Source organism: Archocentrus centrarchus, chromosome 4, assembly GCF_007364275.1.
Source record: "Archocentrus centrarchus isolate MPI-CPG fArcCen1 chromosome 4, fArcCen1, whole genome shotgun sequence".
Classification (NCBI taxonomy): Eukaryota; Metazoa; Chordata; class Actinopteri; order Cichliformes; family Cichlidae; genus Archocentrus; species Archocentrus centrarchus.
Genome location: NC_044349.1, coordinates 26379160 through 26404861, shown reverse-complemented (window position 1 = coordinate 26404861; position 25702 = coordinate 26379160). Strand labels below are relative to the sequence as shown.

Genomic DNA, 25702 nt, shown 5'->3' with positions numbered 1-25702 from the left:
CATTATTTTGCTTGTGGTATAATTATTATGGACACCAGTGTTATTGAAAAACACGGCCCTGCCTGTCATTAAAAGGTGAGAGATAATCAGCTGATCCTCTCTATCTTTATGGGCTCAAAGGTGAGAAGGATTTGTTGCTTCAGCTCAGGTGTTGAATTACCTTTGCATTTCCTTGCTCTTTATTCATTACATGTCTCATTTGTCTGTCTGCATGGTTTTCCCTTCCACCTGAACCACTACTTACCCAGCCATTCACAGCCATAGAGCTCCACTCGCATGCAGACGTTCATGGAGTGGTCTGTGACAGGCATGAAGCGAACAAAGCGAGCAATGATGGGCGGCTCGAGGTCTTTGAGGACGATGTCATAGGCATTTCTGTTTCCCTCGATCACCTGCAGGTCAAACAAACACACTGTGAAGCCACTGTGTTGAGGCTGACGGAGATCGCAGATAACAAAGCCATAAAATTAACAATCAAAAAGTAACTTTATCATTTGTCATAAAGGTTGAAATAGATACAGCATCCAAGCCAGAGAAAACCTTCAGTTTCACCAGAGCTACTGCAGAGGACAAACTCACCTGCTTGCCCTGCCTGTTTCTCCACGAGATCCAGCGGCTCCCATCACGACTGTACTTGATCTTGTACATCTGGGCAAACTCATTCCCAATGCCTCCTGCGTGGCGTCCTTGGGTTCCCACAAGTGTGATGAAGTGGAGGGAGCGCAGATCAATCTGAAGGAACTCCTTCAGGTTGTCTGGCTCCACTGTTATCTCCGGACACCACGCGCCATCACCCTCCTCAAAGTCCAACCTGGACAGAGAGAAAGGGAAGGAGAGAGGAGGACAAATAATGGTGGATGTACACGTTAGAATCACAGCAGGAAAGCAAAAAGGGCAATGGAGCAGAAAAATTAGGACAGGATGGAGAAGAAAAAGGTGAGAGGAAAGTAGAAGTGAGTCCAGTGTTGAATTTCAGCTCTTAAAGTCTGCTATGAAAACACTTTGGTGAAAGACTGCATCGTAAATTCATCTTAAAAGTGTTAATTTTGGGAATGGGGCTGGCACGGGAGCAAGAAGGAACTGGGCAAGACTGAAACTACAGCCAGGATGGATGGGGAAAGTATATTACATCATTATCCTGATACTTACTGAAGGCCACCCAAGTTCTACAGTAGACACACACAGAGACACACATACTTAATCATGTGGCTGTAGGTTAGAACTGATACCCCAGTCTGTGGTTGACTGCAAATAAACAGGCACGGGCACCTTGCAGGATAAACCACCCATACACACACACATACACACACACACTTATTCTCAGGGTAAACATGCTCTGAAACACGTGTGTGAGAGTTTGCAGAGTGAGACCTACCTGCCATATCGAGCAGCGGTGGTGTCAGACCACTGGCTGGAAGCAGAGATGTCCTCGTCCTGTATCTGTCCTCCAGACATCCCCAGAGGATACCGACACACACCTGAAGCACCACAGCATGCATCAATAAAATCACAGATATGTAAGGAGACGAACAATGTACCCTGATTTCTTCTTAAACAAACACTACTGAGCCAGTGGAGGGGGGTGGGGGGTGGTTATGGGGTTACTGATTACAAGTGCTGCTGTCAGTGAGAAGCTTTTTCTGTTTACTAGCACTACTGAAAGACGTAATTCTCCTTTAACTTACTGTGAGTCCACTTTTGACCATGCACTTATGGAAAGGCCAGAATTACGCAGTAGCCTTTTGGTTATGACACAGGAAAAAATGATTTTTCTCTTGGTTTCCTTTCTCTGACCATTAAAATTCTGATGAAGGAAAAATGGCAACCAGATTGGTTAATATTACACAGCTTGAAATGTTGGCAGCAGTGGAAAGTAACTCAATTTAATCAACTACTTTAGTCATGAAACATTTGCAATTTACCACTTTATGTAATTGTGTTTATCTACAGTGAAATACTGTATTTTTGACACCACAGCAGTTGTTTGATGTCTTTAGTTGCAACTTATTTTGTTGTGGGCCCTGGGCCTTTAGGTTTTTTGAGTTCATGGTTCCTTTTGTTTTGAGCATGATTCATGTTTGGGTTTTGTTACTGGTTTCTAAAATTTAGGTTGTCGGTATTCTTAATGTTTTATTTATTATACCTTCCTGGTGGTCCATATACACATTTAGCCCAACTTTTGAGTTAGGTTATCTTTTGGATAAGGGTTTCTGTTTGTCCAGGATCTAGTTAGTACTTTGTTTTCTATTCATAGAGTTGTTGTTTTAATTACCTTTGCTTAACAGTCTTGCTTATTTTCTGATGCTTTATATGGGCTCTTTATGGTCTATTTTCTAGTTTATTTGTTGAGTCTTAGATCACCATTGATTTCCAAGGAGTTTATTTTTAGTTAGCTCCTTTTCTGTCCCTCGATTAGTCTTGACTCTGTGTTTGTCTCTCAGTTTTTTGTCTTTTGTCCCTGTCTTCCCGTATCATCTTTGCCAAGTTAATCTTGTTTCACCGGTTAGTTTTATTTCCTGTCTCATTTCATGTTTTATTTTGGTAGGCCTTTGGCCTTGTCTAGTGTTACTTCCCTTGCTTATTGTCTTGATTGGTTTCAGCTGTGTCTAGTCCCCTACCTGTTTCCTCTTCCCTCATTATATTGTGTCAGCCTTCCTTTGTCTTTTGTCATGTTGTCTGCTTAGCTGTGTATTCCCTGAACTTGAACTTGTGTTCTAAGAGATTTTTTTGGCTATTTGGATTTCCTGACGTTGTTCATTTAGAATACTTGGATTTGTAATTCTATGTGTGTGTGTGTGTGTGTGTGTGTGTGTGTGTGTTTTTAACTTAAATATCTGACTTTGAATGTATAATCTGACTAACTGTGACAGATGGCAGTGGTCCAGCGTGATTATGTCCCCATCCATTGGGTGCAAGGGTGTCATGCAACACATGCTATGGCCTTTGCAGTCAACAAAGGTTAACCAAACTGAACACCCACAGGACATTTGGGGCCGGTGACAGTACTTTTGACCACTGCCATAAAAACACCAAATGGCAGAACATAAATGTTGTTCCAAACTTCCACTAGAGCCGCCCACCACCTTGCTAAGACACTCTTGGTTGGGTTTTCTTTTTGTTTGTCATCCATCTTTATCACTCCTTTCAAAAACAAACTCCATCTACAGACGGTTAGCTTTAAAAAAAAAATACTAGTACATAACAACCACACTATATCTTCTTGTTAAAAAGATGCAAACCAATAATAATAAAAAATTTAAAAAATCAGCACAGCTGGGCTTTTCTGGAGCTCCTCAGTTCATCCACTGTTTGAAAAGACTGTCGTCTGATTGGCTGCCCCTCACAAACAGAAGGTTTGGACAGCAGATGTGTGGGACTGCTGTGTTCTCAACTGACACACAGAGCCAAGAATAGAAAAAAAACTGTTTAAGCATTTAGGAAAGTCTAAAGCCTTTTGTACATAGGCTTACCTCATCTGAAACATTGCCAGTGTTTAATATGACATTTATCACTGTAACAATATATATGAGTGAAATGAGAAAAAACTATAATAGATCTGCTTTAAGGAGACTTTGCTAAGCTACTCATCTCTTAGCCGTGGCTTTTTATGCAGTAGAATATGTGGTATCAATAATCTAATCTAACTTTTTCCAATTTTCTATTCATCAAGCATGAATTTTCTAGTACTCTTTCCACCTCCTATACTTAAATCTCACACTAACTCTCCCCAGACCCTCCACAGTGCTGGTTGGTGATGAAAATTCAAATCTGTACTCAAACATTCACCAGACAGAAGTATTTCATTCCCTGCTTCTGTCAAGAAACCTGAAAAACATGATGGATAGTGCTGGACGAAGGGGTGGGGTAGTGCTGTGGGAGGACTGCACACATCCACACACAGCTACACACTCAGTGCCCTCAAATTGTGGTTCCTTATTGAAATAATAAGCTGTATCCATTCCATGTTTCTGCCAGTGCAAATAGCACCGATATCAAGCACATGAGGATTGAGTTATGTATGTATGTACGTGTCTATGGTCAAAGTGACTGGTAGGAGCCCATCATGCCCCCACTGTGTGGTCAATAAAACCATTATGCCCGCCACTCCCTGTATGCCCCTCCACCCCCTCAATCTCTTTTTTTCCTCTCTCCCCTCTGTCCCATCCTCCTGTGTGGTCCCTCCTCTCTCTCCTCTGACCACCTGAGTGGTTAGAAGAGATTAAAGTTAACAGCATGATTTACAAAATCTTCATTTCATTAAGACTCACTGAGCTAGAGGCCAAGTGAGTGCGATCCAGCCAACATGGCATCTATTAACTTTTATATGCCTCTCAGTGAATTAAGTGATTTGTGGGTGTTTTGAGAGGGCAAAATAGGGGCAATCTTCACAGGTTAGGGGGGGGGATCCTTTGTTTTGTTCCTAGACTGATTCTACCTAATTCCACCTAACAGGATATGACCGCTATGCAACCTTATTTATGTAAAGCTTTTGGAAAACTTGATTTCTGCATGTGTGATAGCACTGGGTTGCAGCTTTGAGCTAGACTGGAGGTGGAAGTTAGAGGGAGTGATCAGGTTAGCCTGGCCTCTTGTTTCACAGAAAAACCTTTGAGAAGACGCCAACAACAGCAGAGCTCGAGGTTCAAGGCTTTCTCTGTCCCTCTCTTATTCTGTTTCCCTGTGAGTTTTCCTTCCTCTTTTCTTAATCTCCTTCAAATATTTGCTCAATAGTCACGCCTGAAGGTTTGGGAGTTGGACTGATGATCTGATATGCTGTCCGGGCACACGCACATCAGACACATGACAGAGCAAGAGTAGATGTGACCACAAACATGCGTGAAGGCTTTATGTTGGCAGTGACACAGTGACAACTTGAAGGAAGCACAAACAAAAACTCTTCCAGATGTCTACATTTACCTCCTCTGACCTCCTCTCATCTTGTCCTCACTAACCTTTGCTGCCCTCCTCACTCCATCCTGGATCATTTATCCCCAACTGTTTATATCCCTCTCCTCCTACAATTTCTCTCCCTGCACCAGATCATGTTGGCAATAAACAGACCACATCAACCAAAACCATCCCACTTGCCTCATGTTCCAAGTAAATTAGCGGTATCCTTGGATGCATAATTATGAAACGATTTCAGTGATAGGTACTCAAACTGCACAAATGACAACTGCAGAAAAAAGGAAAAATGGTCAGGGCCTGTTTCAAGAGCAACCCCAGAGATCTCTAATAAATGAATCCAAACCCAATAAAAGAACAAAGAACTGCTTAAAAACAAACTATGGATAATAATTATTGTCATCAAGTAACTGAAATGTAGCTGAAATCTGCCCTTTTGTCGCAGCTCTGTCCAACTAGATTAAGGGATTTGAGATGGTTGGCGCTCCTGCACTTTTGAATACCAGCAGAGTCTTTTTCACACAGAGGTGAAGAGTGTAAACAGACATCGAGGTGGAGAATGGCTTGAGCAAAGCACAGCAGCCCTTGTTATTTACTTTAACCGTCTCCAGTATGAAACACGGTCAAAAGTTTAAAGAAAATACTCTTAGTGGATATTTTGAGGTGCAACATCACCAGTTGGGGGAAAACACAGAAATTGCCCAAGACATACTGTAACTGATGAAACAGGAGTCTTTATCAGAACCTTTAACCACATCCTAGACAGCAAGAAAGAGACGGGTTTCAGTATGTCGTGCCGGATGTGTGACCGCTCTTCCAAATGTTGGTTTTTGCTGTGTTTATTTACCTACCCAACCCACTCAGAGGTGACCCCTGGGGTGAGTGGTGGGGGCAGTCGAGTGTGTGCGTTTGGACATATGGACCCATACTCCCTCCCTTTATGTACACACCGCCACCACAACCCCTCAGGCTTCGCATTGAGCTGCACCATCTAAAAATATCACCCATGAAAGAAGGTAGAAAAATACCAGCCTTATGTGGTGGAGGAATAAAGAGAGAAGACAGAGAGAGATGAAGATGCAACGAACCAAACCTCTCTCTCACCTCTTGATTTTTACCGCACCCTGTACTGAAAGGCAGTCTTGTTCTTTAAGTTTTGCAATTCAACCACTAACTACAAATGCACACACACACACACACACACACACACACTGCAGTTTTGGAAGTATATGATCACATGCTTGTCCCTTACGTGTAAGTCGTATTTTTGTTACACTGCCTATAAATACGCTGTCTACTTTATTGCATCTTCATGACCATGACCATGTAAATGTATAGCAGCCACTGTGGCCACAAGTGGGAATTGCAGGGTTATGACTCAAGCTCCACTTTGCTATAAAGCTGGACTAATCAATATTTTTATATCAACTGTGGATTAAAAAAATCATGTAATATGAAAGGTTTCACTTGTAGTAGCATTTCCTGTTTGCTATACATGCCATTTAAGCAGCTTCTAGGTCAGAAGTGGGCAATTAATTTTCCCAAGGGGCCACATGAGAAACTGGGATTGTTGTGGAGGGCAGCACCAATAAACTGAATTCATGTCTACTCAATATAAATTGTATCTCTTTATAAGCTTATTGGTGTGACCCTCCACAACAGTACCAGTTTCTCATAGGGACCCTTGGGAAAATTAATTGCCCACCCCTATGCCAGGTCATTGTGTGGTTTTTGCATCCCACATCTTTACTGTTTCCATCCAGGCTGCAAGTTTATACCATTGTTTTTTGTCATGTAACCAAGCTACTTGACAATAAACGTCTTGATATATGACATGACGTAAGGCTGCAGCAGCAAAATTAACAAAAATTGCAGTTTAATTCATTCTTCACATCAAATCATTTCTGTTCTCACTGTAGTGAAATGCACTTCAAGGAGCTCTCGATTTCAACTGCACACATTCATTCAAGACTTACTCTAAACATCCACAAAAGAAGAAGCCCACACAAAAATACTACTGCATGATATTTGGCTGCTCTGCCCAGGCCTGTGCTCATGTCCGTACCTCCTCCTCTTCCTCTTCTCTCCACAGTGAAATAAAGTTCGCCTACTCACGAGTGAAATGGGAAAAACAGGGATGGTATAACTCCATTGCTTGGGAATTTTAAACAGAGGAAAGTTGGCATCACTCAGCATCTTAGCTCCACTAAATTCAGCAGTGAATATTTCCACACAGTGGAAAAACGACCCACTTCTCAATGCAGCAGAACTAAAGCATTAGACAGAAATATAGGTGGATATGTCCTGCTTCCATATATTAGAGCAGGTTGAGATCTGTGTTTTTGGTGGCAGTGGAGGTGATTTTTTTTTTTTTTAAATAATGTTTGATGATTTCTTGGTGGAGAATTCCCTTGGGTCAGATTATAAATTAAAACAAATGTTTTAAATGGTAAACTTGTTGAACTTTGACCACAGTCAGATGCACAAACAGTCCTTTCCATGACTTATAAGTGGTCGGATAGTGGGAATTGCACACCACACACACACACACACACACACACACACACACACACACACACACACACACACACACACACACAGAGAAATGGTGGAGAGAAAAGGGCCTATTCCAATGGACTTTCCTGCTGTCAGAATGTCTGGTATGCATTAGCCACAGACTCCAGTGGGATAGCTGGATCACAGCATGCGTGTGCATGCGGGTATATGCATGCAAGCAGGCTCACAAACACACACGCATGCATGTACACACACTATAAAAACAAGGAAAAAAGAGAGACAAGAGTTTTAACCGAGTCAAACACTCAAAGCGTAATTGAGAAGATGTCTCATAAGATATGTTTGAAAGTTTTAGTATTGAATCCTAAAAGGCTCTCACATATGGCTATATAGGTCAGAAATGCAGTTATTAATAGCTATGTGTAAGGAGACATATGCATGAAAGTAACCACATTTGCACACACTATTTTACTTTACTGATGCTTTTGATCTCAATTGCAACCCAAGCTCAATTTATTCTGTTGGCTTTGGACTGGAGAATAAATGCGTGTCGAACAGGGTGAGTCAGGTTCAAATGTGTGTTTACCTGTGATGTGGTGGCGTAAGTATTTGTGTATGCCTGTGCAGTCAATGGTGAGGATAAGTCGATGTAGAAAGCAGCTGTTAAAAAAAATTGTGTTTTGCTAAAAAAAAAAAATTAACTTTGGTTTGCTCGGTTTGAAAAAAGCAGTGTCCATTCGAGAGAGCAGAAAACCCCCAGGCCTGTCATCATGACCTCATGTTTGCTTTTGTTTTCATACTTTCTCAAAATAAAATTGGTTTTACAGTCTTAAAACACTGCAGAACATAATGTGCAAAGTTTTATTTTGAAAGTGAAAGTAGGGTGGAGAAAGGTTGGAGGATGTGGAAGTGATGGGGCATTTCTTTTTCACTGTTTTTTTTTTTTAAACATTTCTTGGCAGAGTTAAATCAGGATGTAACCTGTAAACCCTGTTTTGAACTTTTCTGACAAAACCATTATTAATTACTGTTATTAGATCTGAAATACTGTCGGGTACATGTCATTCATTATTCTTTCAACAATAAAGAAAACTGAACCTGATGACAGAAGCTTTGAGACTGAATCATAACCAGTAGTCAGCTTGAGGTTTTTACTGGCAAATATCTGCTGTATTTCTACAATTTCAACAATAACTAAAAAGTTCTCTTTGGTTCCTTTTTGACTCAATCTCTGCCCATTAAATGTTGCTACTCTATTTTCTTGTAAAAAAAAAAAAAAAAAATTACTGGTCCCTTTTCATTGACATCCCAAAAAACCACCCGTACATTGTAGAGAGAGCTGGAGAAAAGTGTGCATGCTGGGATCAAAGAGGCCAAACCAGAAAAAGGGGACCACATGGCTCCCACATTGCAGCACTTATCCAAAATCGGAATCAGTTGCAGTCTGGACTGTTGGACTGCAGCACGAAACCCAAAAAATCACTACCCAAAACTCACAAAAGTCATTTTATAGTATTCACAAACTCTTAAATATGACCTTATTACAGCCTGAGACTTAAACACATACACCCAAAGGCAGAAAAATGGGTGCTCAGAACAGTTTGTCATCTCATTGGGCACACACCTGGGTTGACCTGGGATGTGACGGCTCCTAGCAAGTAGATGAGGATGAGCAGGAGGAAGTGAATGTCCCACGGGTGCTTCATTCCAAACACGTGCAAAGAGACAGACTTCCAACCTGAGAGACGAGATGGAAACAGCAGGTTATGCAAACGACGGTTTCATCAGCTGGTTGAGCTCAAGGCAAAAATGGTAAATTCTGTGCTGCCTGCAGGATGGCCAGATTCTATTTTGTATTTACTCCTCTGTATTCATGGGAACAAAACATTTGTTTAGATATATAAGGGGAAAATGGCAGTTTAATTGGAAGCATGTTTTTATTTCACTCCATAAAAGAAACAATAGCTGCCATCAAAAATTGGAACTTCCCTTTAGTTAGTGCTTTATCACTCTATGAAAGAAGGTCTATTAAAATCTAACTGTAGGGACGTTTAAGTATCGCCCAAAAAAGATGGAATAGTCTCAGTTAGGTTTTTTTATGATATTACATAATGCACACTAATTGTAGGAAGAAATGATGAATGAATAAACGAAGAAACAAATTATGATGAGAGGAGAAAGAGACGTTGAGACACTGAGTCACAGACATGACCTCAGCTGGAAGGCCACACTGCCACCTAGCCGCCTCCAACTGACCAGTCCATCCAACAGCACAGAGAAACACCTAGCTTCTCACCAATTAGTAATTAACTTTTCACATATTTACAAATGATTTGATGGATGAAAGAGATCAGTGAAACGCCAACATACTTGGGACAAGGACTATTACAAGCCTGAACAGCTTCACCAGCATTAGCAAAAGCTTCCACTTGTCTCGCTGCACTAAATTTGCACATTTATGATCGCTGTGTGACTGCTTGAAGACATCAGTACTCTGTACTCTATACACTATTTTGTTTTTACATTTCCAGTGTAGAATGTTCAACACACTGTTTTGTGGTTAAAAAAAAAAAAAATCAATAAGGTAGAGTTATATAAACCAAAACACACATGATGCAAAACAAAACTAACAGAAGACTGTGGGAATATTCACAAAGAAACATCATATTGTGTGTGTGTGTGTGTGTGTGTGTGTGTCGAACGTTTCCTGCTCTTCGTCACAGGCCAAAAACAACATTTTCCTGACATTTTCTTTCTGAAATAACAAAAGGATCAGCAGTACAGCAGTCTGGTCAGTGAAGCACAGTTTGACCACAGTACAGGCCTATGTTCATTTCACTTCATGTTCAGTCTGCTTTCAGCTGTACCGAGATCTGCTGATACTCCAGTGAGCGTCTGTCCAGGTTCAACTCTGACATATGTGCAGTACAGGGTCTGTCTCTCTATATAAACACATGCATTGCAGCATGTTTTCTAGTCATTACCCGACTGAGATGCACATAAAAACAAAAGTGTCCAACACAGTCAGACTGGATATTAAATGGTCTTTAACCTGCTTCCTAGGACAAAATCTGTGTGACAGGTGAGAACAGTGTGGGTAATGATCAGGTAAAATCAAAGCTTGTGTCCTGCATCAGTCCTGCACTTCTCTCACCTAAATCAAAAAGAGTATTTTCAGTAGTGAGGATTGATGAAAATTGTCTCCGGCTGTGTACTACATGTGACAAATGAAAACTTCAGACAATTTCAAGCTGGAAAATGTTGAGAGAATCACAAGTTTGTGGGTGTAAAATAGCTTCTGCAGACCTGTGGATTTCAAGCTCGCCCCAAGCTTATGCTGTTTTTGACGAGATCTTGTTTATAATAACGCCGTATATTAAAGAATTAAATTCTCTGCTTTCCACATTGCGTTGACTATCGAACTGTTGGATATGTGCATTTATTGTGAATTCTCAAAGATAAGTGCTGTAAAAGAGAGTGAAAATAATCTGTTAAGAGCCAAATGGTCAAGTGTACCTTGTAAGCTTGTGCAATCAATATAGCTAGTCCACCCCGTGCATTTTGTGACACTAATTATGTCCTGACTTGCCTCTTTAATTGTGCCTTCACACATAATCTCATTACTTTTCTTACTGCTATTTCCTGCAGCTTCACACTGAGACGCTTTTACGAAGCTTAATTCCTCTTGGCATTTCGTAACTAATGAAACACAAACACCTGATGGCTTGCGTGTATTTGGCAGTCAAAAAAATCTGTTTACCATGTGCTGTAAAGACTGCCTGTATTGTATGTCTGGGAGGAGAACTGACCTTTGGTTCTACATTTGGAGACTCTCAAAGGACCATACTGGTGTGTTTGCATGCAGCCCATTTACTACAAATAACGTACATTTTACATTACTGCTCACCATTTTCTCAAACTATCAGCCAGTTTACAGCACTTTAGATCTAAACTTAAAATATCTCCACTGACAAAACCGAGCACAGACGGGCAGGATCTCCAGACCATGTCTCCTGTTGATTTTGGTGGTCCCCTGAGTTATAATCAACAGATCAAAAGGCCAGCCTCTGTAACACCGTCAAAGCAGTATCTCTAAAACTAATGATCAGATATACTTTCAACATTAACAAAGCATGCTGTGGTCACAGCTGCATCCAGTGGACCAAGACAAGCTTGAAAAACCACAGTTTTTACACAAAGAATGGTGAGGTACATTTGACAAACGCAAAACCTGAGTCTGAAATATCCCCAAATAGCCACAGCACCAAGAAAAGCATTTTTTAAAGATAATAGCTTTTTTTCTCTTGCCAAAAGTAAGTAGTTTTCATTTGTTTGTTGTATGGGGACGAGAGGCCAATTAAGCTGCTGGAAAAGTTACAAATATTTAGACTTCTGAAATTAATTCATCCATCATTTTATATCTCTGGTCAGCACTGTGGTGCGGTGGTAAGCACTCACAGCAAGAAGGTCCTGGGACTGAATCCAGTTGGCCGGCCCTTTCTGTGTGCAGTTTGCATGTTCTCTCTGTGGCTGCATGGGTTTTCTCCAGGTATTCCACTTTACTCCCACATTCCAGTGACATGCGTGTTATGTTAATTGGTGATTCTAAATTGGCCCTAGGTGTGAACATGAGCATGGATGGCTGTTTGTCTCTGCCCTGTCTCGGCCCTGCGGTGGACTAAAGACCTGCCCAGGGTGTACCCTGCCTCTTTCTCCATGATTGCCGGGATAGGCTCCAGCCCCATCGTGACCCTGAATGGATGCATGGAGCCTCATTCAAACTCCACTGATTTTTGAGCTTTTCCCCAGCGTTTAACATCCTAGGATCCAGGCTGGTTTTGAAATTTCCTCATAAAAATATTTCTAAGTTTAGTCAGTAACAGCTGCAAAACTGTAAAATCAAAACGAATAAACTTGGATTCTCTTGCTTGGGAGAATTTTGACAGTATGTCTTCTTATCACTATGCTGGAGTAAGATCTGAACTACTCGAGCAAAAAAAAAATTAAACATTTTTACTTTCTGGTTATTAGAGAATAAAAAGGCGTCGGTTTAATTGAACCTCCTCTAAAAGTCCTTAGGTTCAACTCTGCCAACAGAAATGAAGCACAAATATCATATCCCCATTTAGTCACAGTCACACAGCCTTCAAAATATGCTGCCCATTCTGCTTTGACAACAGACACATTGTTATTCCTGGCACGGGAACCTTCAAGTTGGAAAGTGTTAAACAACCCCAGATCTTTACATATTTTAGCTTAAGATTTAATTGCAGAGGTCTGGAAAGTGCTTAATATGGTAATAAAGTCTACTGTAAAAGTTCAAACTGTGGTAAGAACACCAACCACCTGAATTTAAAGAGTCAGCTCAACAGCCGCTTGGATAAACTACGTATGTTGCTACAAATTCAAATCCAGAAGGCAACCGCTGGCAAAATTTGATTTTGAGAAAACAAAAATGAAACTTTGAAATCTCATTTTTTTTTAAAAATTAAACACAGTTTCTAGAGTTGTTTGCTCCCCACAATTTCAGCAGCAACACACCGCATGTTCTTACATGCTGCAAGTTTGCATTCAGTCGGATGTTCAACACAGAAATCAAGCTGGTCAGCTTTAAATAAGGAATGAGGATTTCATGTGTCGCTTGCATCCTCCAGTTCCAGCTGTGTTTTCCATACCTGTATTAATAAAACAGCTTTTATTCCCTGCCTTGCCTGTTATGGTAACATCAGATCAGTCCACAATGCTGAGAATCCGGCACAGGTTCACAGTTCTGGAAAGTTCTCTGTGCTCTCCTCTTACAGGAACACAGCAGGAAAAACTTAATCATGTCCTATCCCCGTTTCAAGAAGTGTCCTTTCCAGGGTTTTTTCCGTTGCTCTTACAAAGAAACATTTCAGACTTTTATGCGAGAGACTAAAGAAAAAAACAGAAAGTAGCTCATTAAAGCATTATCAAACCACGTGACAAGATTAAATTACATTTGTGTAATTTTAACATGTACTATTATTTATCATATTATTTATGGTTATTATTTTCCATAGCAAGAAAATTAACTGTCTCATTTCAGGCTTTAAAAAAACACAAGCAACAGCAGTGAAGCAAAGATGGGGAATTGGAGACCAGCTGCACAAACCCTTCAGAGGTAAATTTATTCTAATAGCTCCTGAGAGGCAGAGCAGGAAAGTGCTAGGAGAGCTGGGTCACACAGACACTCCCACCTGTATACAAGCAAAACACAGACACATACAGAAGGTTTCAACCTCTGGGCCTTTGTTATTCAGCCTGCTGGAGGAGATTCAAATTCTCTAATTGAGCTGAGAATGGAAACAGTGTCCCCGTCCAGCTACAGTACATCTGACATTTTACTGCTAATTAAACAATCTTTCAACACCTGCAGGCAGAGTTTGGTTTGGACATCACTGGTCTGAAGTAAAGTCTGCTCTCTACTGTGGCCATGGTGCTCAGGTAAAGCAGGTCCAAATTTGGAGTGCATTTTCACACCCTGCTAACTGACAAACCAGTTCATGTAATCCAGTGTAAACAGCGGCTCTGAGAATCACAGGAGGGGAGAAACGAGGTGGAGATGAAATCACCAAACAGGTGTGGATGCCATGGAGGACTTTTCAAAACATAAAAGGAACACTGAGGAAGCAGGAACGCGAGATGAATTATAATGAGCAGGCACTACAGCTGTTGTCATTGTGTATTTCCCACAGTGACGTCTAGAGGTCTCACTTTGAGATAGATTATGTGTAAAAGATGGATGTAGCCACCATTACATCACCCATTTTTGCTGCAGTCTTGGTGTTTTGCAACCAGACTGATGAGTGAGTGAATCTGGTGAAAAAACTGAGGGACAATGCACACTCATGCAGTTGCAACTTGACAAGCACAAGGTCGGTTTCACATACAAAGGTATGCTTTTGGACCTTGCTCAGTGGTCCCTTTTACCCTAATGGGGGCCATTATTTACAAAATGAACATCATGAAGTGTTGAAACTTATCGAGAAAGTGTTCACTGAGGTCAAGGATCATTTTCCATAGATTTCTATACAATCTTGTCTTTTTTTCCAACTAGAGAAATTACCTTTTCCTGGCCACAGAAAAGCAGGTTTCACACTAGCTTCACTTTTTAGATCAGAAGGTGCATCTGCCTGTGATATATAATCTGTAGTCTAGTACTGTATTACTGACCTTTCTTGCCTTAATGACAGCAAAACTGTCTCACCTTGAAAATGTTAGCCTGCTGACTAAGACTTTTCACTCAAAGTACCCGAGTGCACCCTCACACAGCCTCAAGTTTAAAATTTAACAGGACATGAGAAAATCTACACCTCCTCTGATCTCCTATCTTTTAAGGCGGCTAACCTTCATGGAAGTTCACACCAGCGTACAGCCCACTCTAGGCTCACATTTATGAAAATAAACCAATGACATTTCCAAAAGCTTTCAGAAAAGGAACAAAAATAAACCTGAGCAGAAAGTATATAAAGCAATCAAAACAACTTTAGAGTAGCAGGCACGATACATTTCTACGTCTGGGGGAACTTTCCTGTTACAGGTCATTTTGTAAAAGCAAACAAAATCAATATAGACCAAAGAGGCCACAAACGTGAGAAAAGATAAAACATATGACTTCGCTAGTTTGTAACTGTCGAGAGTGACAAGAGACATAACAGAGTGGTGAGTTTCACATCAGTCCCAGCTCACCGAGCTGTATCTCCGGACTATAAGTTGTAAAAGTCTAGGCGATAACTCAAAAAGAAGAATTGGCCTCATTTACTGTATTCCTGCTCCAAAGGTTTCCTCTTTCCCTCAGTGAAATATGTTTAGCCATCAGCGGGGTGAAGAGTTCTTGAGGACAGCCTTCCTTCTGATTTTATATGCCACCACACGCATAAACCATTTAGCATTTGAAACAAGAATGTGTGGAAAAGGTTTCTTTTTTATTACACCTGTGCACCTCCCATAGGACTGCAAACATCATCTCATCGTGAAGTGCTCTGTCACCTATCATTGATTCATGCCAACACTCGCACAGTGGTTCAGTATGAAGCGAGTTTCAATTTTTTTAGCTGATATGAAACTCAGCTGTCATTATTAGTGTCATTTTGAACCACTGAACATTTATAAAGGAACTTGTTAGAATTCCATATAATTCAAGTGCTACATTTACATGCATTTTCCCTGTGCAGGAAGCCCTGACAGCAAGGGGCCTCACCCCCAGGTCAGCTGAGACTGAGGCTTCCATGTTCAGACCCTCATGGGCCTGTAAGTTATCCCTGCCTGGTTAAATGTATAGTTTGACATCTTGGGAGTTATGCTATTTTACCTTCCCGCCAAGACTTAGATTACAAGATTAATACTTTTCTCCTGTGTGTCTTTTTACAAAGAGCTGCTGCCAGCTGCTGGTGATATTAGCTTAAAGACTGGAAGGAGATGCGAGACAGCAAGCTTGGCTTTGTCCAAACATTAAATATCCTTTTACTGAAAATTAAAAACACATCTTGTTGATTTCTTTTTTATTTTGAACAGTTTTTTTTTGTTTTTTTTAAAAGGCATGTAATGCATCTATATGACTGAGTGTAAGAATGAGGTACAGTACTGGTAGGCAGCTACAAGGCAAAAGACCTTTGACCAGAGCCAGGCTGCCTACAGTATCTCCCCTGTTTTGAGTGTTTATCTTATGCTTAGTAGTTGCTTGCAGTAACTTTACAGTGAACTGTGCATTCACTTTCCATTTTCCAGAATTGGAAAGTCATTCTTCTGACTGTTGTGTCCAAGTGCTTTAAAGTCAGAAAATGGAAATAGCATGGATCCTGCAAAGAGCTGTTTCTTGCATATAATAAATAAATACTGCTTTACCTGACTCGTTTACAGAATTAGTCAGTGTATGAGGATGGCAAATAATGTTACAATCTAATACACTGCTGCAAATCAAATATTACTACAAAAGTGGCTTGCAATGTGAGAATTTCCACCACTGACCAAATGCTGGTGCAGCCAACCAAACATTTACAGTCATCAGCCATGCGTCTGCGTTTATGACGTCGAGAAGTTGGCAAGTCGTGCAGAACTTGGAAAAGACTTTTCAAGTTACTGGTCCAACTTGAGGGGGTGTTTTGGTGAATTTTTCCAGGTGGGAACAGTTTTTTCCAATTATTCCAACACCAAATGAATCCAAATGCAAAACTTTGTCATCAACAATGAATGATTTTCCTCATAACTTACAATGCATTACAAGATAACAGTTACCTATGTATAGTTTCTCACCAAGAATCAAATATAGTAGAAAACCATGTGTTAAATGTTCTTGTATCCACTCTACCAGTGGGAGTTATCAGATTACTCTGCATTTTACACGATATCTTACATGTCTGTTCCCCACTTACGAAAACATCTGTGTTCAGACCTATTTAGAGATTCTGTATGTTAGGACAGATATTATGTATTGTAGAAATAATGACCTTTAGCCTCTTTTGATTGAAAACAGGTTATTATAAACCAAGCGGTGATCGGCACCAAGCAGAGTTTATTATCTAGCTGAAGCCCAACGTTCCTGAATGGAACAACTGTTCACTTGAATTTCTGTTTCTGGGGTTAACATCAGGTCTCCCTTGGCTAGTTCAGGAAGTGGTGAAGGACAGATATTCCACTCAGAAAACCCACAAGGCCACAGAAAGAAATACACGTACAGTACAGACATTTTTGGATCTGAAGGATACTGGAGGTACACTGACAATTCACAGGGAAAATGAGTCAACCTGAATATCAAGACACACAGGTTTACTGCTCATGCATTGATTGCAAAGTCCTCCTGCAGTGTGCTCACATTGCTAAAAAGCACAGGGATTTTATTTTGTTTTCCCAGGCTTTATATGTTTGTGTAAATAATTTAATTTACTTGGGAGTAACAGGCGAAGCACACAGAGTAACATTGGTGTACCACCAGGTCCTGCAGCCTGGGGAAAGCCTGTAAAGTCAACACACAGGTTTACTTGGTTCTTCTCCCTGCCTCTCTCACAAATACAAACACACAGCAGCATCAACATCTGGGGTTTTATAGGAGCCCTCGCGGGACGAGAAGCAAACCAGGGGAGGTTGGCAAGGTTGAGAAAGACTGAAAATTGCACCAAAAAAACTGCCCTGCCAATATCAGTGGCCAGACAAAGGAGGAGGAGGAGAAGGAAATCACAAAGGCCTGAGGCTCGTGAGCTACTTAGAAAATTACATCTTCTCTTTTATAATCACAACACTGAAACACAGGCCATAATTTCTGTCAAGCTCTATGACTTCATGTTGATTAAAATATGAAATTTAACTGCAGTACTTTCAGAAAATAAAAATAACAGACTGACAGGTTAATTTCCAGGTTAAACACATAATCTCATTGCTGAATCCTTGCTTTTCCATGTATTCATATTTTACTCTGGTTCCTGGCCAGCTCCCCTTGTCATGACTGAATGCAAAAAAGCTCCTGATTTAAACAGCACTGGATGGATGGAGCTTATGTTTATGCTCCCTAATGAAAACAACTCTGTCAGTACTCTACACGATTGCTTTCATTTCTTACCAGGAACCACTGATGAAATTTTAAGCTGCATCTGATACAATGTATGCTGTGAGTTAGTTTTAAAATGTACTTCATATGTTATCAATATGAAGCATAAAACAGGTCTAACATTCAGAAAAATGTTTTGCTTGATGTCCAGCTACCTACTGTATCAATGACAGATTATTTCCCATCACTGAAGGTTATTTTACTCACTAAATGACCCACATGTATTGGGGCAGATTAAAGAAGACCTATTGTGCTCATTCGCTGCTCCCTATTTTCATTCCTGGACTCTACTAGAGTAGCTTTGATTCATAGTTCAAAATAATCCTTTTTACCTTTTATTTACTTATACTCTGCACTGGTGCAGCCAGCCAGTTCATCCAGTGTCTAAAAATGGTTATTTTAGCTCCCCTCAGCCCTCTCATTGGCTGCCCCCTTGCAAACACAGGGTTTGAACATATGCTGTCCTGTCTCTATATGTCTGGTATTTATTGTCTCAAAATAAAAAAAAATAAAAGAGCATGTAATAACAAGTACTTTGGCACTAACAGCCATACCCTCCATACAATATATGCAATAGTGTAAGTGTGTATGTGCACTGATGGTGGTGGATCTGATTGCTATTCAGTGCACCCGTTTACTATGCACCATAACATCCACATGTGCTTTCTATTATGTCCTCTTGTTTCTCCCTTAAGGCTGTAATATAGCATCACAGATATTTTATTTTTATGGGGAAGGATGGAATCTGAATCGCATTTCCCAGCCAGACTCAGGTGGAGCCATGTAAACACACAGCCGTAAAAACTCAGAGTGAGGAGCACGAACATGCATGGAGGAAGGCCCACACACGCACGCACGTGTGTGCACACACACACACATATAATTAAATCCTTGTGACTGGAAGAGAAAAACGCCACAGAAAACAATCATCTGTTGTCTGCATAAAATGTTTTGACATGTAGGGAGAAGTCCTTAGTTACATGCTTAAATGTAACCATATCTTACACCGTGTAGACACATGTGATGACATATAAGGCAGGTTTTAAAATGCTGCTACACTGCACTGGATAAATACAAGATTCTGCTTCCTAAGCAATAGTTTTACAGTAACATGACACCAAAAGCTGAAAAGCGAAGGTCTGCTTCACTGGGTGGAGACAATTCCTGCTGGATCATGTCACATCCACAATCTGTTATTGTTGTACTGATGTTGTTTTGATATAATTAATCATAATTTCCTTAAAAAGGCTGCATAGGGAAAATATTATGTAACATGTCTTGTGTCCGGGCTTTCTGACACACAAATACTGCTGCGAAAGTCTATTTTAACCTAAACCACAAAGCTAAGTAGTTTTGTTACCTAAACCTAACCGAAATGCCACTGAAAACTGAAAATAAGAATCAAAGTGAGTCTAAAAACTTAGTTTTTTGGTTTTGCACAGGACATGAGTCCCAGTTTCTCTGGTTAAAAAAGTCCTGTGTTTGACCTGTTCTTTCACCACAACCTACACAGACACTTCTGCTTTTTATGTTGCAACTCTCATTACAGTACAAGATGATCCTGGAGCACAGTGACATAGTGCTGTAGAAACAACATCATATCACATGCACCTTTGTGACTTACAGGCATCTTCCCCTTTATTTTATGCTCTCAGAAGTGATCAACCATCACAGAGCTGGAGTAAGTGGTAAAGCATAAGCTAACCAGAGTTCTTTTTGGTCCATTACCATTACTTGGATGATTGAGAATCTACACAGATAAATGGTCTGGATTCTGTCTTTGTGCTGCCTGCTGACATAATGGTTTAAAGGTCCCGTGTAAAGAGTTTCTCCCACCAACATACTATGTAACAAAACAAAGTTAAATGTTTGTAGTTTGTCTTTTACAACATAATTGCACACAACATGCTCAACCAGGAGCACACCTGTTGAAGTACTTCGGCGATGGTGCCACTAGGGACCTTAAGTTGCCCGCGGACATGAACTGTTCAACCCAGTGTACAGGTGCTTGTAAAAAGGCTGCAAAAAGGAGCCATTAAGGAGAAAGAATGTGAGAACCTGCCGGAGAGACTGTAGCTTCATTTTAAACACCCTCAGGCAGACTGGGCACAAGGTTTTACCTGCAAAATCCACCAAACTGTTTCAACAAAGGCACAAACTGTTCATTGTGAATATCGTGCAGTGACAGGGGCTGTGTTTGTTATGTAAGGAGAGTAGCCCAAAAATCTTTTACTGGAGATCCATTTTGATTGAATATGCAGGCCCTGAACTTTACAGCTACACTGTCAGATTGGAAAAACAGCATCTCACGCCAGTTTCCATCTCCCCCGTTAAAGCGGAGGCCTATCCGCTGCACGGCGCCCAAATCAAGAGCACTTGTGCATTGAAGCCATTCGATCACGACAGTGGGGGCTGTATTAGATTTAAACAGCGCACCGACTCAAAGATATCAGCACTAACTGCACCTAAAGTGAATAATATACATAATATATATTCAGTATTTCCACTTTCTAACTTTAAAAGGACATTATCACTAGATAAGTCTGAATGATGAACAGTGATGATTTTTGGGGGGGCATTTCTTTGTGTTTTTGTTGTGAATGTTGTGATCGAAGCAGCAGAGCAGATAGCAGTGGTTTAAGAAGAAGGTCGTAGTTGTCCATGCAGTCTGATACGTCAGCAGCAACAGCTCATTCAAAACCAAGACTGTCATTTGTACCCAGCAGCAGCCTGCAGCGAGTCATGAGGTTTTTCTCATGTTGAAATATTGCCTCACGTTGTCTCTGACAGCCTGTAATTAGGTAGAACTGAGGTGAAGGCATGGATAATGAGCGTCAGACAAACAAACAAACAAGTAGAGACTGCCACATGTAAACAGGAGACAGAGGATGGCTGAGGAGACGTGCAAACAGAGAGAGGAGGGTTTCTGACTGCTTTGTGTTAATGAGCACCTACTGTATGGTTTGGCTTCTTCAGAATTACTTCGCTTTCATGAGTCACAGCAAGAATAAGCCTCCTCTGGATGAAAGCTGCAAGCTTAATAACTATTCTACAGCTGAAATTAAATACGTTTTTCATGACTGGAGGTAAATTGCCATATGATTTTCAGAGAAAGACAAATTAGTCATGCTCAGAAATAAAAGGTACAAAGGTAGATTTCACTGGGTTACATGTAACCTGATGCCCATCAAAAGAAAGGTGATGCGCTGGGTACTGGTTTGGGCAGGGTCGAAGCTCAAGCACATGCGGGATTACAAAGTCAACAGCGCGGGATTTTAGCCACGATGTTCCCTGAAATGGCACTATTTATATCAAATTACAGCATGCGCCTCAGCTAACGAGCATGCAGCTGGTTTTCTTCTGCCAGAAGCATTGATTTGAAAACACTTCCAATCAAACAACGTCAGTGTCAAGTTACTGCTAAGCCAAGTAAGCACCGAGTGCCTCTAGTGCAGTGTTTTGAAAGTGGGGTTGAAATTACACCCTTTGCTGTGGGTGTGTGATTGGGGTCTGTATGTGAGGATGTCAGCTTCAAAGCTCTGGACAGAAGGGTTGCTGATTGAAAGGACATGTCAGAGAGATGCAGCGAGAACATTATTCCTTCTGCTGTTTCTTTTATTCTATCTGCGTGCGTGCGTGCGTGCGTGCATGTATGCATTTACACACATTTGCTCATCAGATATCAAACAGACAACGGAGCGACGTGCTTAGACCAACATCTGAGCAAATAAAATCTATGTGTAAATCATCCGCTCCTCTCTTGCATCAACCACGAGTCTTTCATATATTTCCATGTAATAGGAAATAACTTCTGTTAATTTTGCTTTGGTAAAGAACTCATTTATTCTGATAAAGATGGTTTCCTATTTACGTATCCAGCCAAGCGGGGACACAACAAAGAGAGCTTAAAGGAAAAATCCACACCCACATACTCGTCTGCTGTAATAAATCCTCAGTTTGATGTAATTAGTGCATTCCTGGACTTAATTTGCGGTCACATTGTGAAATATTACTTATTGCTTTTGTTTGTCTGTTTGTTCTTCTATTAGTTCATTGTTCCTCACAGAGGAAGTGCCCGATCTTGGAGCAGAGATAGCTAAAACAGTCACAGTCCTCAATCTGTTACACACAAAAAATCACAGCCCTGTGCTGCTTTTTGTTTCATGTTGCAAATAAGGAATTTGTCATCAATGATACATTTCATGTCAAATAAAAAAAAAATGCTTTTCTTTTCTTTTTTTTTAAATTTCAGACTCACAAAGGTTATGAAGCCACTGTTTTTTTTTGTTTTGTTTTTTCATTACTGGAAATCAAGAGCATCCACTTGTCCAGAAAGAACATCCGTCCTTGTTTTAGAGCCAGACATGTATATGCATAACTGAGGATCTGCATGAACTTCCTGTAACAATTATTCCATTGATCAGAGCCACCTCTCACCTCAGTTCGGCGACGTGGTTCAAATGTCAAAGCTGTGAGCTTGTAGTAGATATCCTGCACTCTTCAGCAAAGCAGAAAGGGGACCTCTGTGTGAACATCTATTACCCACATTCCACAGGATGATACCTGCATACCACCTACGTAACACCCACATAACACTGAAGAACACACACCACCTCAGTGACACAAGAGCAGTTTAGAAAAGCTGCGACTTCAAATTCCAACATTTCATCAGGTGACCGCAGAAAGAATCTAAGCAGCATAAAATGAGTCAGTTGTTTTCTTTTTCCAAAACTTCCAGGCCACAAAAATGCACACAAAATATGTGTGAGCTTGATGCAAGGCAATAGAAAGTGGGGTCACATCATTTTTACATTAGTTATGCTTGTAAAAAATAATATGCGCAGTCATGCTGCTCAGTGGAGCGGGGTTTGTGTGATGCAGTCAATACTCCTCCACCAAAACTCCAGAATTATATTTAAATCAGTCGACTGTGGAAGAACTGTACAGAATAAAAATGAGTTCACATCTGAAGAAACCTGCATCCTCTAGACTTTTGAACACTTTAGCCTACAAAGAGAATTTTGTATCATTTATATCCTTTTCTTGAGTTTTGATTTTTATTTGAAATTAAAAGGATTTGGTGAATGAAAAGAAGGAATAAGCCTCAGTCATATTTAACATCAACCACAGTAAAGTAACATGGTAAGCAATAGCGTCTGTTGAAAACAGCTGCAGCCGCTGCAGAGCAGACAGGAGTTTGAATGTGGCATCGCTCTGCTGTCCGCTCTTCCCGTCTGCCATGCAAACAGAAGCTGCTTCACTCAAAAAGTACACAAAAGTCTGGCTAACGTGTGCAAAGAGGCCTCCCAAAATGAAATAATTCAAGGAAAGATCCAAGAAAGCTGATCAGTCTTAACAGCCCAAACACAGAGAATAAAAGGAAGAAGTGCTAAAGGTTAAAAAAAAAAAAAGTTAAAGAAATGGAGGACTTACTTCTAAGAAGGCTTTTTTCTTTTCAAAGCATTTGTTCACCAATGGATTTAGATTATTCCAGTGAGAGGCAGACAGCTGGATGCTACAGTCCGAGTACTACTTTCTCTTGCTCGCTCACTCTCTGTCCGTCAGCTGCCTTCACCAGAACTCACTGGGCTGATGTAAGACACCCCTCCACATAGGGGGAAAAAAAAGGGAGAGGAGAGAAATAGAGTAAGAGAGAGAGTGAGGGAGGGAGGCAGAAAAGAAAATCACATTCTGTGGATTCTTGGGATTTTGCCAAAGTCCCAGAATTCCACATGCCACACATAAGGTTTCAATTAAGAAAAAAATCCAAAGCTCAATCAAAAAAGCTTTCCTCCTACTGAAAGGAACCTTTCTTTTGACAGCCCGAGGACGAAGCAGTCATAACTGAAGGTAGCATTTGTGGTGGTGTCCCTGTCACTTGCTTTATATCAAATTCAGATAACTTAGTGTTCATTGTTTCTTCACAAAGTTTAACAAGAAGCTTGCATTTTAGGTTTGAAAAACTGCAAAGTAGGCTACTCTTTTGTGAAACTCAGTGACACTAACACAGCAGTTTCTCACAGCCTTAATAGTCAAACCAGATTCATGAAAAGAGCGAGTCAGGTTCTTCTAATGATGTCATACTCTGTATGTTTTGCTCCTGATGTGGCCCAAAACCTATGACCAGATTAACAGGATTCAGTGGTGATTTGGAACTATGAAGTTTTCATCCATTAGGCATAGTGACTAAAAGCTGCCTGCTTTGCTGATGAGGAAGCCGTGCTGACCTGCAGTGAAGTGACACCAATGACCAGTGGAAATGGAAATGTATTAAAACCTACAGATTTCATTGTTTACTTACCTGGAGACTGTTTAACCATGGTTCCCCGTGCCCTACTGTGTATCCTCCAGGTCAATATTTTGTTCACACACATTAATCTTCCTGCTGTGCATGGGTCAACCCTAACCCGTGTCATATTAAGTAAACACAGAGCTGGTGAACATGCTTTTCAGGATCCCACTCAGTGTCCAGGATAAAACATTTACAAGTTTCTTTTAGTCACTTGCTCTTATCATTTGTCTATGCAGGCATGACCCCTGTCCAGCTTCATCATTAATTGTATGCATGGACTGTATATAAAAGATAGCGGTAGCTTCTTCGTCTGATTGGTGAAGTTAATAGATGGGCCTGTGTCAAGTAATGGTCTGCAGGGGGCAACACCTGTGGTTACAAAAAGACAGCCCTCATTAAACACTTTCCTCATCAGTTTATGTGCTCAGTCACTAATTTTAAGTCGAGAACTTGATATTCTCTTTGTAAATTATGGTCAATATTACTGTCACAAAGGAGGATAAAGCAGGCTTTGCTCTTTGACTCATGACTTGTTAATCACAACTGTGAGCACAGTATCTCCCAGTTTTACAGCATATGTCCAGCATTTATGATGTCTGCTTTGAAAAACTGAATATGGTGATGATGAAAACATTCACCTTGAATCGCTTCTTCTTTCAGCTTTTCCCTTTAGAAATCACTACAGGGGATCATCTGCCTCCATCTCACCAACCCTCTGCATGTCCTCCTTCACTACATCCATGAATCTTCTCCGTGGTCTTCCTCTTCACCTTCTGCCTGGCAGTGCCATATTCAACATCCTTTCTCTGATATAGCCGCTATCCCTCCTCTCCACATTCAGCCTTGTCTCTCTAACTTTGTCTCCAAACCGCTCAGCCTGAACTGCCCTTCTGATGTGTTCGTTTCTAATCGTGTCCAGGTTTTGGGCAAAACTTTGGTATTCCCTCAATGCCAAAGTTAAACGCACCTGTAAATATTTGGCATTATGAGTATGTTGCACGCAGTAACAACATTGCATATGTTATCATGACTATGGACTCTTGTTAGAAAAGGTAAAGTATATGAAACTTTTACAAGGATTCATGATTCATGTACTGCCATAAAAGTGTTTTTCCGCTCAGCAATACATAATACAGTCTTTCCAGGGATATTATAAGAAAAGAACTTTGGTCATTCACATCACAGTGTCATTATGGAGCTGGAGAGAAAGAAAGTGAGTCAGAAAGGAGCCATGAATAGCTGCAGCAGTGTTGCATTCTTTGAGCCATCTTGAACATAAACCACGTGCTGGAAATTGTGATTCACAACACCTGGAACTATAATGCAAAAAAACACACCCTGCAGACGGAGGCAAGCAAAACTCACAGATATGTCAAAAAAAAGTTAATTTCATTTGGACAATCAAACACACACAAAAACAATGCACT

The 25702-nt window shown here is 40.6% G+C and overlaps 1 protein-coding gene across 1 annotated transcript in view; it reads right to left on the bottom strand.

Annotated features, from left to right (window-relative positions):
- ddr2a (discoidin domain receptor tyrosine kinase 2a) overlaps positions 1-23553 on the bottom strand; it is a 33027-nt gene extending 9474 nt beyond the window's left edge. The window contains exons 1-5 of the mRNA XM_030728116.1: positions 23417-23553; positions 9047-9160; positions 1376-1478; positions 580-811; positions 245-392 (exon numbers count right to left, since the gene is read on the bottom strand). Coding sequence (XP_030583976.1) covers positions 245-392; positions 580-811; positions 1376-1478; positions 9047-9128 — 565 coding nt within the window. The 5' untranslated portion in view covers positions 9129-9160; positions 23417-23553. The remainder of the gene's footprint in view (positions 1-244; positions 393-579; positions 812-1375; positions 1479-9046; positions 9161-23416) is intronic.
- Between the last annotated feature and the right edge of the window lie 2149 nt (positions 23554-25702).